The sequence below is a fragment of the Cricetulus griseus genome, chromosome 3 (assembly GCF_003668045.3).
Source record: "Cricetulus griseus strain 17A/GY chromosome 3, alternate assembly CriGri-PICRH-1.0, whole genome shotgun sequence".
Lineage (NCBI taxonomy): Eukaryota > Metazoa > Chordata > Mammalia > Rodentia > Cricetidae > Cricetulus > Cricetulus griseus.
Genome location: NC_048596.1, coordinates 151,769,892 through 151,786,313, shown reverse-complemented (window position 1 = coordinate 151,786,313; position 16,422 = coordinate 151,769,892). Strand labels below are relative to the sequence as shown.

General features: G+C 35.6%; 1 protein-coding gene across 1 annotated transcript in view; it reads right to left on the bottom strand.

Moving 5' to 3' along the window:
• Positions 1-574: 574 nt before the first annotated feature.
• Iqcm (IQ motif containing M) overlaps positions 575-16,422 on the bottom strand; it is a 413,729-nt gene continuing 397,881 nt past the window's right edge. The window contains exon 13 of the mRNA XM_027410546.2: positions 575-902. Within this exon, the coding sequence (XP_027266347.2) occupies positions 799-902 (104 nt within the window). The 3' untranslated portion in view covers positions 575-798. The remainder of the gene's footprint in view (positions 903-16,422) is intronic.

The window sequence follows — 16,422 nt, the reverse complement described above, 5'->3', positions numbered from 1 at the left end:
TGTCAATGCTAAGAATGTTGAAAACCCCGAATGCCTGCCACACAGTCATTCCTCACATCTTAATCTGTGTTGCATGTAGATTCTGCTGGTCCATAAATATAACTGCATTCTTCTCTATCCCCACTCATTGAGTATGAATCTAAGGGTGGGCATATGGATAAAACAAAATTCAAGATTTGTAAGGAACTGATATTATGGCCACTATACTTCAAAGTGTAAGTAGGATCAGACATAAAGCATATTGGATGTCTGGTCTTCCCTTTAGTATGAGCAATGATGGCATGGAAAGAATACTGAGTATGGAAAAATGGTATATGATTTAGCCACAATTCTCATTAACAATTCAAAACACTTTAGTGATGATATATATTCTGAAAAACAAACTATTTTAAATGTTTCATTTCAGCAAAATAGCACACTGATTCAATTAAGAAATAATGATGAATTAAAAGTTTTTAGCTATCAGAACTTAGAATTTTGAAATAAGAATTTTAAAGCTTGTAACAATTATTGGCAGTGGAGCAAAACAGATTTCTGTCTAATGAAAGCAGTAAGTGACACTGTACAGCCTCACTTCATATGATTAGTAGATGTTTAATGAAGAAGACAAAGCACGCTTATCCAAATGCACTTATAATGATGAACTAACTTGTCAAAGTCCACTTTTGCATGGGCAAAGATGTTTGTCTTTTATCCTGTTGATAGCAAATCATTCTGTGGTCATTACTAATATGCATTTCTTAGGCAATCAGTTCAACTAGGTAAAGGAGTGCTGTGTTGAAAACTTTATCCCACTTCTCATAATTTATAAAATTGTCTCATTTTCCTTTCCCTTATGGATCTAGCCACCAACTTGCCAGCAGTCCGGATGTTAGCTCTCTTGAGTATTGGATGTCCACTCACTATAAAACAAAATATATAATTAAATTAATAAATGCTCAATCAATTAATACAATGAAAATACATTATGATTTTTAAAATCCTAGTATATTATAGGAAATGAAGTTTTGTTCTGCTAAGCATGCCAAAAAATTGAATTGGGCACATTTCCCTCATTTTATTGTATCACCTTTTTTATCTTGCCAACTGACTTGGCTAAAGTCATTGTTGGACTAAAGAGTTGAGAGAAGGAGTCAAAAAGATGAGTTGAGAGTGCTACTGTTTTTCTAGAGGACTTGAGTTCATTTCCCAACACCAAGCTCACTTGACTCACAATGGCTGGTAACTCCAGCTCCCAGGGATACACTGCCCTCTTCTGGCCTCTCTGGGGGCCCTCACATGTGGCATATACTCACACATACACACATAAACATAAATAAAAATAAATCTTTCAAAAATGAGTTGAAAGAAATGATGTCAGGGAAATGAGTTTCATTAATACACAGAATAGTTGAAATAAATTAGATGTAATATTTGCTCAATCACAAGAAGAAAAATTTTAAAATTGATAGTACAACATTAACTCAGATACTTAATATAAGTCACTATTGCATACAGTGTCTGTGTTGGGTCTATGTTTATCTGTAAGGTGACATTTTGAAAATCTGATGAAAGTCATATATTTATGGAAGACACCATTGCACATAGCAGTCATTCACAGATAGATTTATGTAGCCTTGTTATTTGGGTACTACAATAATTGTTAAACAAAACCCACTAGAAATCCATTAGTTTTGAGGATATTCTATGTTGCACACAGGCTATGACATATGTTGTTGTGTTCATGTACACCTACACTGACATTAGATGAAGGGCTAGGTCTTCCATAAGCAAAATATTTAAAAAAATACATCAAAGGTTCTAAACAGGTGTCTTTGTCTAAACAAAAGACAACTGGAGCATACATATATAGAAAGATGGTCAGTGTCATTGACCATCAGAGATAAGAAGCAAAGCTATGGAATCATTGATCCTCCACATAGAAATAGCTAGCTAGTACCAAAAAGTCTAAAAAGACTAAAAGAAAACAGTTGGTGAGGATGCAGATAAGGGGTCATTCAAATACTCATGGCAGGAATATGGATGGCTGCAGCCATTTGCTGCAAAACAGAACAGTGGTTCCAAAAGAAATAAAAACAAAACTGTCTTAGGATGCAGCAAACCTTCTTTTGTGCATATAACCAATAAATGACCAAGTTTACCACATTATATAGGCATCTAGAGCTCTATCTTCACTATTCATAATGACTAAAATATTGAGCATAGGCTTCTAACCAGCAGACACGTAGACAATCTATACAATGGAATGCTAAGTCTTTGACAAGGAGACCGCAATATTTGTCACATCATGCTATAAGAAATAAGCCAGAAACTGGAAGAAATTGTACTACATGAAATAATCTCACTTATATTTGGAATGTTTTCTTTTTTAAGTTCAAATATACAGAGATAGAAAGTAAGTCTGGACACAAGGAGTGTGGGCATGGGAAATAGGAGGGTATAGTTCCCTGATTAAAAACAGTAGAAATGAAGGATGAAGAACTGTGAGGAGATAATGTACAGCATGAGATCAGTAATGAATAAAATTTCACTGCATTTGGGATTCCTGCCAAATGATTAGATTTTAGCTGTTTTGTCAAAAACAAAAAGTAAGTGAAGAATGAGCATGTCTATGAGGTGACAGGTATATTAATTTGCTTGCCATAGTTACCATTTTATTATCTACATGTATCCCACAACATTATATTGTGTATGCCTTAAATATGCATAATAAAATTTATTCCAAAAATAAACAAGTTAGACCACATTAGGAGAGTTTATAAAAATGATAAATTTTAGTGATCATTCCCACTGCAGTCATAGGAAAACAATTACACCCATTAGGATTCTAATCAAATATGCTTACATGACATGAGCACACATTTTAGATGCAGTCTTAACAGAGAATATTTCCTATTATGAAATTTTAACAATATGCAATGTCAAACATGCACCTCATCATTTGAATATGGGATAGCATACTTTTCCTTGATGTTTCTATAAATCAAGCAATGCCTACAGAGTCTGTCAATTAGAAAGAAGATATGAATCACACCTAGCAAGTATTCAAAATACAGTTTAAGCATTATTGTCTATACTATGATATTATAATATAGGCTTTCATGAGAAATTTTACTGACAGTTGGTTAATGAACTGTTCACAAACATTTAAAATAAATAAAGCAGCACCTCCCTATAGTAAAGACACACATTTGGCATAATGTTAAACTCCAAAGTAAATAGTCTTGACCTTCATTTGTGTCAGAAGAGATTTACAAAATAATCTGATTAAAAACAGTCAAGTTCTGGATAAAATATTAAGTGCATTTTAATTCCATTGCTAAGTTGGCAGATAGGAAGGACAATCCAGCCAAAACCAGAGTGAAATCAGTCACATTAGCAGGTGTCTGAGGAGTAAATCTAGTTTTTCAGCCCAGGTTTTTCTGTTAAGTCCTAGTTATCTGAATTTTTGTAGGTGACAGGAACATGGACAGAAGGTTGCACCCAGTTTCCCATCTGTGAGGCCATCCCAGAGGGGCATCTTCAAAGATCATATCATCTGAAAGACCAGGTGACAGAAGGAAAGTTCCTGTTTCCTAGCTTCTAAGTAGACACACTCTACCTCCACAGCTAACCCCTGACTTGATGTCCCAGTTCATGTCACCTGTGTGGCCCTAAAATACCCCAAATTTAAAATCTGTTTGGCTTGAAGAAGAAATGAGGAAAGCAATTTCATCCAAACTCACTGAAATATGTCATTGAGGCATATTTCATGAAATCTCTCAGATGTTAATGGATTTGCAAAGAAGAAAGCACTTATGTGGCAGTATCTGCAATACAGCATCCATTTTTAAAATTCCTACACATAGTAATATGTAAAATAGTAATACCAAAGTAATTTGTATGATAAAAATTTAGCTTTATGCTTTTCTTTATGTGTATTTTAAACAAAAATATTATTTATATAAAAACAAGAACAGATAATTATAAGTTTCTAGACTAGAACATAAAAGTCATTCCCATTGTGTACAATTAATAGGCAGAAATTAGATATTTTGTTTATACTTCAATAAGTTAAAGGATTTCAAGTTGCGAAAATTATTAAGTAGAATAAATAGTATTGCAATGTGTATTATTTTAAGCTGTATCTTAAGAAATGTGATATTATTTTCTTTCTCTAGGATTAAAAATTACTCTACCTTTTGTTTTTAATAGAAATAGACCATCTACAAGTTAGACATTCACAATTATATCTTCATTGTGAAAATTCCTTGACCCATCCAAGGACACATATTATTCTACAGCATTGAGCATTTCATTTTACTACTTTATAAATCTTTATCAAGTGACTTGGAAAGAAAAAAATAAGCCAGAGCTTGTGTTCCAAAACACATGACATGTACATTATGGACTACCTACTGGGGCTGACTTTTCAAAGTCCATGGAAAGGGATTTTATCTGGGGTCATTATAGATCCTGGGTTGTTTCCTAGACCAAAGACAAACAGAAAGTTTGTCTGTTTACCATCATGTTTTCAAATGATTTAGCTAAAACAGATGAAAGTAGTACCTAATTGTAGCAATGTGGTCTTCCTCATTAAAGATGACCAGAGGCAATAAATAACAAAATAAATTTCTAGGAGATAAAGACCTATTTAACTAATTGTCTTAAATTTTTAAGAAGTAAATGTCCGGGCTTTAACTTAGTTGTATGTGTCCTTAGATTTCAGAAAATGGGGTGTTATGAACAGGGATGGAGTAGATCCTCAAGGGACATAACTGCAAAATGCAGGAAACCTCTCTAGGTGAAAAAATGTACTCAGCAATGGAATAGTGAAAACAACATTTCCTAGTTGGGGCTCTAATGCACTCTGGATGGTGTCTCCATATTTTGGGTTGGTTCTCTATGTTCATATCCATTTTCTTCTTATCCCACACACAGGGAGATCTAGGGCACTAATTTATAGGGGGTGCTTCAGTGGGAAAATGGAAAGAGTGAAAGTTCATTCTTCTATGCAGTGTCACAGAAGACAAGCCATCTGAATGTGAGTGACAGTAGTGCGATGACAGGAAAGCAGCTTTTCCCTTCACTGGGTTGATTTTGGTCCATGTGAGTCACCAGAACATGACCTTGACAGGTAAAAATGGCAACAGAGGCAACAAAACACCCCCACAGGCTCCCTAAGCTTCAGCATGACCTCCAGGACACAGGGATGAAGCGGTTGAGTACAGAGAATTTGGGTTTCTATGCTGCAGTCTAGAGTGATGCATTGATTAGCATGTGTGAAAATGAGATGTTTATGAGAACCCATAAGAATTACTAAGGTTACTAGGATTGCTTCCAAGTAGACATATATACATGCTCCTGCATATGTATTTTCATTTACAGATATGTGTGCACCTATAGTTGTGTATTATTGTGAAATATTCCTTAAAGGATGACTTAAGAGAAATCACTTTATTTCTGGTGTTTGCCAATTTTAACAAACACATACTAAATGCGGCTAATACATATTTTAATCTTGAGTTTTAAATTTGCAAAAAAATGAAAACGATATAGCTACTTAATCAACTTAGTTGATTTTTTTTTTGAAATGAGGTGAATAATTCTGTGATATCCACATGTGCACTTCCTCCAAGCAGAAAAATCCAGGAACAAAGACAAGTGAATTTCAAGAAGCTTTAAAAGACAAAGTAAAACTAACTTGTAAAAGTAATCTTTCCACTGGGAAGGGCATAGCTTCACTCAGAATGAGTGGCATTTGGGGATCTAAGAAGTGAGAGTCTGGAGAACTTAGCACATGGGACCATATGGTGAGGAAGAGAGCGTGTTGACATGAGAACTCTGTCCAACTTAAAGGAAATAAGAATCGAAGAGCAGACTAGTAATGAACAAAAGAGACACTGCTGAGGAGTGAGAGGGTGCCAGACTCCCTCTCCCCTTATTGCTTAGCCTGGGGAAAGAAAAAGAAAAAGTCAATGATAGAGAATGTGTGTATCATTAGGATGATCTAGGAGTAGGGAAGTTCAGTTGCTGACTTCTTAGTGAAGCCCAACTGTGGGCAGTATCCATCTGGGTTTCTGAAGTTTACAGAACAAACTGATCCCTACATGATAATATGAAATCTAATGTGGCTGTGAAATCTCAAGAGGAAGCTTGGTGATTCTGACCAGAATCAAAAAAAGTGAAAACAGACATGATAGCACTCAACTCCAGGGACCTAGCAGACATTGCAACAGGTCATTGAAGGGCTATAAGGCCCAGGTGACAGATTGCAGAACAGAGCAGGGTAGCATCCAGAAGACCCAGAGGAGATAGCCACTTTCAGTAGATGAGAGGAAGCGAGGGGTCAGGCTTCTTTTGAAGGACTGTCAGCAAAACGGGAAGAATCAGTGTTAGTAACAGGAGTATAGAAGCACGAAAGCTGGTGAGATGATGTGATAAAGAGGGAAGACCAATATCTAACAAGAAAACATGCTATACACCAAAGACAGTTGGGAGCTCATTCTTAACTAGTTTACTCTTTTTCAGCAGTAAGATGCCCATACTTCTTTCTCTAGACGTGAGGCATTGTGAAATTTCCCCTTTCTATGTTATCATGTCTATCAGTGTTGTCACTTTTCAAGACTTGTTTAGACACCTACATTCTTATGAAGGAGGTACCTTTACAAATTACATGAAAAACAATTTTAATTTTCTGTATGACAATATTTGCTTTTTTATGCCCACATTTTAAAAGTATGATCCAGGATGCACAAGATGGTTCATTACTGGAATCCCAGCACTGGGACACTGATGGAAGTCACCATTAATTTGAGGCTAGAGCACATATTAAGTTCTAGGCTAGAATGAAGCCCTGTGTTATCCCTCCTCCCTTTGACACCAGCCCATCTCAATTCTATAAACTAGAACACTAATGCTCGTTAACTTTGGAGTTAGGATTATTCATGAATGAGGAGTTTACTTTCTGTTTTCTTACAATTTTATATATTCACAAATGAACAATCTTTAAAAGTGCTAATCTATTTTTTAAAAGAAATGACATAGAATGAATAGTATCCATTTATCATGAATAATTCTTGGAACTTCCCAAAGCCAACAGTACAGCCCTTTTTAATTATTTTGTTGCATATGAATATACTGCGTTATGGATGGACATAACGTTATGGATAGTTCTTCATATACATTAATAGTTACCTTGCCCCTCACCGGGTGTTGCAGCAAGAACTAATGCTGAAATGATTGTGTTTGCTTTTCATGTCATAGACTTGCATGTTTAAGAGTCAAAGAGATGTGTACATACTTAACTTTAAATATTTTCACTCGCTAGCTTTCTAAAGCTGTGATATATGGACAGGACTTTATTCATATCCTGATGATGATTTTCTTTCCCCTTATTTTATGTTGACTGCTCTGGAACTTATCTCACTATGTTTCACCTCTGCTATGGTTGTGCACACCTTGAAAGTGACTGAGTTTTCATTTTGTGAATGGTTCCTCTACATCTTTGACCTAATTTGTGATTATAATATCCAACTATTTTCTATTCTACCCCATTTATTGCATTAAATTCCTGCCTTTAAAAATGAGATTCTCTAGGAGAAGGTGAAGAAACCCAACTCAAAGGGGCAGAAAACATATTAAAAACCATAGAAGAAATCTTTCCCAACCTGAAAAAAGACATGTCAATGAAAGTACAAGAAGCCTTCAGAACACTAAATAGAACGGACCACAAAAAATAATCAAAATCCCAAACATACAGAATAAAGAAAGAACATTAAGAGCAGCCAAGGAAAAAGGTTAAGTAACATATAAAGGCAAACCTATCTGAATTACACCTGACTTTTCCATGGAAACTCTGAAAGCCAGAATGTCCTGGATAGATATACTTACCAACACTAAGAGAACATGAATGCCAGCCCAAGACTACTATACCCAGCAAAGTTTTCAATCAATATAGATGGAGGAGAAAACAAGATATTCCATGACAAAACCTGATTTAAACAATACATATCCATTAATCCAGTCCTACAGAAAGTTCTAGAAGGAAAACTCTCACCCGAGGAAGTTAAATATAACCAGAAAAACATAAGCAATAGATAATCCCATCTACCAACAGCCAAAAAAGGGAGGACATGTGGAAATCCACACTCAATCCACTCTTATTCATGTTGTTTCCATAGAAAATTTTATTAAGTCTGTCGTACCTTATTTATTCTTTCTTTTGACTATCTCCCCACCCATGTGGTACATTGCTCTCTAAACTATTTAATGATTATTACTTTTCTATGTATTTATTTATTTATTTAGACTAGTTGAATTTATCGATTACTTACCATAGTAATTGGTAATATATGTTTCATTAAATGTGTTTATATAATCAACTATGAAACAGAAATATCAATGTGGTATTATTTTAGTCCTAGAACAGAATAGCATGGCCTTAGTATATCCTCTAATAGATAACTGACTCTAGATTTTAACTAATCTCCAAACTATCAAGGCAAAGAATTTCTAAGCAATTCCATGTTGGTAGAAATTTTCTTTGGATCTTTCAGGTCATATTATAAGAAATCAACTCTCTTTGAGCACTCTTGGCCAAGGTGTATCAAAGAGGCCATTTACATTAGCTGTATTTCATTCTCTGACATGGCTGAGTAGAGAGGCTCTGAAGCAAGGACAAGAGAGGTGAGGATTCAAGAGCAGCTTCTAAATTCCCAATTTCAAATGAGTTTTCAGCATTTTTCTTCTTTTGAGATTTAAAAAGGATGAGAAGGAAATAAAAGCTAGAAAATTGAAGGCTTCAGAATCAGTGTAAGAGACAAATTTCTCTGAACTCAATTAAGTCATAATATCCCAAACAAATACATGAGATTTTCATAAGGTGGCCCAGTAGCAAACACATATTTAGTTGCCTTATTTAATTATATTTTAGAGCCTTTAAATATTTTGAATAGGCATAATCTGGATGATTCACTTCAACGTATTTGTCATATATTCTGTTAATGAAAATAGTTTTTCAAGTGGGTTACAGTGGTGAACTCTGTTATACCAGCACTTGGGAGGCTGAAATGGAAGATAGCCATCCTGAAAACAAACAAAATTGTTCCTTTCTTGTTTCCATTCACTACTAATTACTGAATATATTTAAGGGCTATAATGTAATGTCTTAATGTGTCTATACATCATTTTTACAATCAAGTCAAAGAATGACTATAGTGACAAAAGAGCTTGCCTTTTCCTGTAAAACTGTAGTTTTCCAAATTTATATTCCCTCATACCTTCCTCAGCCACTCTGGAATTCTATGAGATTAACCTTTTTAGAATCCACATGTGCATGATATTAATCAATATTTGTTTTTCTGTGCTTGACTTATTTCATGTACTGCCATTGCACATAAGAGTATGTCACCCTTTTTAGGAGCTGAATAATATTCTATCATGTGATATATGACACTTATCTATTCATCCACCTATGAACACTAAAATTGACTCATGTGCAGAAAACTGAAATACATAACTATCTAATCTTATTACTTTTCAAGACATAGAACAATGTAAATCTGAGGAGTATAAACTTCCATTTTGTTAACTCCTTTTAGATAAGTTAATTAGGCATGTCTATTGGGTGTATCTAAGAGGTGTACAAATATCCATCTCAATCTTCATCTGTCACTGTCACATCTTTCCATTATGTGGATATTGAATATGAGAATCAGTCTGGCAGAGTACACCAAATGCATTTCTTTACAACTTTGGAGTTAATCAATCAAGGCTTCCAAGTAAACACACTGGGTAGAATGTTATACAGTCTCTTTAAAACAAGATCATTGTGGTCAGAGGAACTTAGAAAGGTATATTTGTAGGCTAAACACTATGCTCAGAGTTGTAAATTACTCCTAGATACTATTCCATTGTCACATGCAAGCTAATGTGGGGCCAGTTCCTCCCACTAAAATGTTCTGCAGTCTTGGCACTTGCCCCATCCTGAGAAAGCAACCAACAGTAACATTAGCTCTTCCTATGAACCTCTGATGTGTTGGGGGAAATGTACAGACCAAGAACAATAAAGAATACCGAGGCTGGCTCTGAGCATGTTTGGTCTGGACAGGAGAAGCTGCACACCTTTACCAATGAGTACTTCACTTAACAGATGCTCTCTCCCAGAGGAGCAAGCAGAGCCTAGGTATGTTTCAGTCCTGAGCTCCTCCCTGCTTCTCTGTGTTTATTCTTCAACTTCTAAAAGACAAATCATGAAGGTTAATCACACATTTTTTTCTTTCTTGGTGATGCATAGAAATGAATGAACTGGCTACAGCAAGAATCTATTGGTGAATAACTCCATCTTGAGAAGACTATAGTGGAACTGGACTCATGAATTCAGCTCAATTCTGGGTCTGATGCTGGCAGCTAGTGTCTTGCACTTCTCAGCATGACTGTCCTAAAGTTTTAGGGACATACACTACCATGCAGTCCCTCTCACTATATAAGACTGATGAATTCCTCAAGCCTTCAGAAAATTATTGTAAGTGGTCTGAACCAACAAATAGTTAAAGACAACACCAACAAACATGTTATTAATTATATGTTTCAAGGGGGACATATTCTAATAATCTTAGAGATCCAAATTTATCTGATTTAGACATTATCTGAACAAAAGAATTTATATACTTAGGAGTATATTTATATACTTCAGTGTGAATTTATGTGAATTTATATACTTCAGTATGAATTTATATACTTCAGTGTGAGTTCAAACATGGTTATACCGATAGTATTTATTTAGACCTACTCAGTTTAGTGGATTTGTTATATACTTTGAAGGTATCCATATTTGCTTCATTTTTGGCATGTCTTCAGCAGAGCATTTTGAATGAAACTGTAGATTATTATTTCAAAATTGAGGGCATACTGTAACTTAGCATCATGGCATTATTCAAAGTTGTTGGTGTGCTTTGTGGTCTTTAGTTTTGACTGTACTTGACACAGTCTAGAGCTTCCTAGAAGGGTACCTCAGTGAGGAATTGTCTTGATCAGCTTGACCTGTGAGCAAGCATGGAAGGATTTTCTCAAGAGACTGGCAATTGAGCTGGGTGGTCTAAGCTGAATGTGGACTGCACCATTTCATGACCCAGACTGGGACTGAATGAAGAGACAGAAGACTGAGTGGCAAATATTTATAAATATTTATAAATTCATCCCCCCTGCACTCATCTTTTGCGACTATGGATACAATGTGACCAGGAGTTCCCAGCCCCTGCCATTATGACTTCCTCACAAAAATGGACTGTGGCCTGGAACTATAAGCTACTAAAAGAAAAACCTTATATCCCCCATGTGGCTTTTTGATAGAGTATTTTAAACATAGCACCAGAAACAAAACTGAGATAATCTTCTTTATGATACCGTTATTTTTCCATGAAAAAAAGGAGAAATATACTCTTGTCTCAAGGTTAAAGGAATTTCAATTTTGAGTTCATCAAGTTAAATTTTAAAAAAGATTAATGTCCATAGGTCTCATAATTTACCCAATTACACATTGCAGATCCATGTGATGTCTTCAGCATAGTATAAGCTAATGATGAATAATACTAAGTTTTACTCAGTTCTAAATTAATGATAAACTTATTTTATAAAGTCATCTTCAGCCATCTTGTTGATGCTCAATATGTTTGTTCTTAGTTAAGCTCTCTTTGAAAACATTCTCCATTTATTTCTTACTCCCCAGTGCTTCACAATATGAAGTCCATGAAACCTGTGATTTTCCTCTAGTTCATCCACATATGCCATCTGCTAAAAACCTGTCTCATCCAAATGCCAAAATTGTCTCCATTGTCATAGTCGTTTCCTACTCTTTGGTGCTATTGAAAAATGTAAAATCCTGAAGCCTTCTCTCCTCGACGCCACTTTCACACAAGTTTCTGGAAAGACACTTTTCATCTTTCATGATTTGCTTTTAGGTTCATATCAGTTTACTCCCACATCCTGAGTTACAGAGGTTAAATTTCCTAATGTTCTATCTACTGTGCCCCATGGTTTCTATACATAAGGTTTAGAAAGACCAACAGGTGATAAAACCTTTAACTGCTAATCAAATTATTATTGAATATTCCCTATATTTGCAGAAAAATATAGGTTGATTATTTGGAAATTTGGTTATGTTTTTATCTATCTATTGAATTTGCATATTGTTTTATAATCTAAAATGTACTATTGGTCATTGACTTTGTTCCTATAAGTTCCATATGTAGATATAATAGAAGTGGTAGAAGAAAATCCAGGTCAACATTAATCTAGAGTTGGAGTTAATGATGTAGTAGTCCATGCTTGTTATGAATACCAACTCCAACACATAGTACCCAAATTTATACATCATTCCCCCACTTAAATCTCATTCCTCAGTTGAGAAAATGAACACATTTCAACCTAGAGTTGCAATGATTGAATATATATGTATTCATTGCCTCCTTGTGGAAACATCATAGAGTAAACTTACACAAACCTAGATAAAGGCCAAACATCCTCTGTGGCCTCTTGATACAATACGGAGGTTCTTTAATATGTACATGTACATTTAAACATGTGTATATGGCTGCTGGTGGTGTAACAGAGAATAAAGACATAGTAAATATTTCAGCAGTAGGGATTCACTCTAAGATAATAAAAACACAAAACCACACTGCATAAATCATTAATGTCTTTGTTTATCATCATTATTAAGGGTTATTTGCTATATGCTGCATTGTGCCATATCTTCATTTGCAAGTAAAGAAGACTTGCTTGCATCAGTATCATCAGTTTTGTATTATGACATCATTAGATTACAGAATTTTTCACCTGCATTATAATCCTGTGGAACCACCATTTTATCCATGATCCACTGTGAGCTGAAAGTTCATGCAGTACACAAGCATATATGCAGTGCATACACTAACTGCTACTCAATTGTTTAATTATTGAATACTGTATTTCATTGTCTTTTGGGTAAAAATAATTTTTAAATTAATCTTATATTTCCTTTTTTGAATATGTTTTTATTTTCATTAGAAACAAGATTGTTTTACATGTCAATCCCAGTTCCCTCTCCCTCCCCTCCTCCCTTACCACCCCTCCCAAATAAAACCCTACCTATCACATATCCTTTCTGCACCTCCTGGATGGTGAGGCTTTCCATAGGGTGGGTCATCAGAGTCAATCATATCCTTTGGGAGAGGGCTAGGCCCACCACTGTTTGTCTTGGCTCAGGGAGTATCCCTCTATGTGGAATGGGCTCCCAAAATCCACACCTATGCTAGGGATAAGTACTGAACTACTACAGGAGGTTCAGTAAACTTCTGAGGTCTCCTCACTGAAACCCATATTCCTGGGGTCTGGATCAGTCCCATGCTGGTATCCCAGCTATCAGTCTGGGTACCAAGAGATCCCCATTGTTCAGTTCAGCTGTTTCTGTGGGTTTCACCAGACTGGTCTAGAACCCTTTGCTCATCACTCATCCTTCTCTGCAACTGGATTTTAGTTCAGTTCAGTGATTAGTTGTGGGTGTCTGCTTCTACTTCCAGCACTAGATGAAGGCTATAAGAAGGCATATAAGTCAGTCATCAATCTCATTAGCAGGGGAGTGCATTTAAGGTAGCCTCTCCTTTCTTGCTTAGATTGTTAGCTGGTGTCATATTTTTAGATCTCCAGATATTTCCCTAGTGCCTGATTTCTCTGTAAACCTAAAATGTCTCCCTCTATTATGGTATCTCCTTTCTTGTTTTCTTCTATTCTTCCCCTGACTCAACCTTTCTACTCCCTCATTTCCTCAAGAAAATGTGGTACATTTACACAATGGAGTACTACTCAGCAGAAAGAAACAACGGAATCTTGAAATTTGCAGGAAAATGGATGGAACTAGAAGAAACCATTCTGAGCAAGGTAACCCAATCACAAAAAGACAAATATGGTATGTATTCACTCATATTTGGATTTTAGACATAAAGGATTACCAGCCTACAATACACACTGCCAGAGAAGCTAGTAAACAAGGAGGACCCTAAGAGAGACATACATAGTCCCCTGGAGAAGGAGAAAGGGACAAGATCGCCTGAACAAATTGGGAGCATGGGAGGAGAGGGGAGGGAGCTAGGAGCATGAGAAGGAATCATATATTTTCTTTGAGGGATAGTCATCTAAGTTAATTGCCAAAGAATGAACGTGAAGGTAACTTTCCTTTGTGACTCTTAAGTACCATGTTTGCTACTGTTGGTTAGTTGACCTCTCTCATAGAGCTTGAAATATGATGAGATGGCTAATGACCATGGATATCATTCTAACCATAATAGCTAACATTTATTAAGACTCACTATGTACCACACACTTTCATTCTCTCAGAAACAAATGTACTCTCTATTCACAATTGAGGAAGCTGAAGGTAACAGGTTTAACATCTTACTGTACTGAATATTATTTATATTTTCAGATAAATATGTCCTGATTATTTGGAAGTTTGATTATGTTTATTTTTCCATCCATTGAATTTTCATTTTGTTTTATAACGTGAAACATTCTATTGGTTATAGACACATAGATTCTGCTACTTGTGAGTTTCATAAGGGTTTAAAATAAAATGTCCTTAATTTTAGAATGAATGGAACTCCAGACTTATTTATTAAACTTTTGGTCATGCAGGTACATATACATTAAGTAGAATCTCTGAAGAATTTTATAAGGCAATATCATAAGCAAATATAAAATCTATAGAACAAAGAGGTCATTAATGTGTTAGGCTCACCCAGACATTAAGTGGCATAAAGGAGATAGGAATGCAAGTAGGTTTCTGTTACAGTAGATACTTCACCTTAAGTTTGCCAATTCCAACTTTTTCTTCTCTTCTCAACAACACAACTTTAATAAAACCAAACATTTACTCACATATTTTTCCAAAATTAATTATATTCTTGTTCTCTGAAGTTCTTTAGAAGACAATCAGGAACTGAATGAATTGTGTGCTACAGCTCTGATTTCATCAACAGATTAAATCCTTGGTGGAGCCATAGTTAGGTGACATTATTGGAAGGGGTAGACACAGGTGTTGGTTCTGAGATAGAAGAGGTAGGTGACTGGGCCTCTGAAGGGAATGCCTTCCTCATGCCCCCTTTCACTCTATCTCTGCTTCTTAACAGCCATGAGTTTAGGCCTTCACTGTTCTAAGTCATTCCTAGAAACCCCAGAAGTCAGCTCAATCAGGCCTGCACCACTGTTTTAAGTGACTTGTATATCAAGTATCTCCTCACATTTTAAATAATTCCATTTCCTCACCAGACATCGACTAATAATGCATTCATTGTACAAGTTGTGTCACTGCTTCCTGGTAGAGGTTCTGGAAGCTGATAGCTTTTAGAGAGTGTGATACTGTGGATATTAGCTTTGTTTTCTCATGCATTTCAGTTTTCTGTGGTTCCAAAGATCATGCTTAAATCTGTGCTGATATTAGGAAGTAGATTGTCAAGAGGTAATTAGATCATGCAGAAACCATCTTAATGAATATAGTGATGATATTATCAAGGGAATGAACTGATTTTATTCTTCTCCCTTTCTCTTTCCCTGACTCTCTAACCACTCTATTTCTAGATAATCTATTTTTAGCAAGATTTATCTAGAAGTAGCCACTATGGTAGTCTCAGATCATTCAGTTAAAACATTCAGTAAATTTCGTAGTGAAAAATAAACATCAGTGCCCAAGAGTCTTGCTTAGTTTGTGTTCAGCTGTGCACTTAAGTAAATACAGTACATATTTATACATGATGGTTGGAGGAGAATATCAGGAGGCTAAACAACATTTGGAAAACCAACAGCCGTTTGTTTCTTTGTACCTGACCAAAAATACATTCAGCTGGTATTTGTGTTACTGCAGATCTGGGCGCCTGCAGCCATCTGATGCTCCTGCTTTCCTCCTCTTCCCTGCAGAAGGAGGGGAGGAAGCACAGAATCACAAATTCTGTACAAATCCCTACTACAGCTAGGCAAGAGAAGCCTAACACAGAAGAGTCACACAGGAGAATCTCCATGGCATGGGGTTAGAAAGAGGTTTATAAAATAAAAATTTAAGCTAAGTGAGCTTTGCATGCTAATTTTATGTATTCCTATTAAATAAGAGCAGGTGCTTTTTTTTTTCTCCTTGGTTTCTTTCCAGCCATTTTACACAAATATGAATATATTTTCATTACTACATCCCTGTCATAGTTTGTCTTTTTCCACGTATTGTAACTTAACTCATCCACTCCATGTTCATGTTTCCTCAAATTCATTTCCTCAAAAAGCATTTTCTCCAAAAAGCATAATTTAATGCCATAAGATCACTGAAATGTTAATAATAATCAATTGAGAAGTTATTCTATATTTTATGATCAGGCCAGCATGGAAATAACTGAGCATCTTGCATTTCCAATGAAGTTTTTAAAA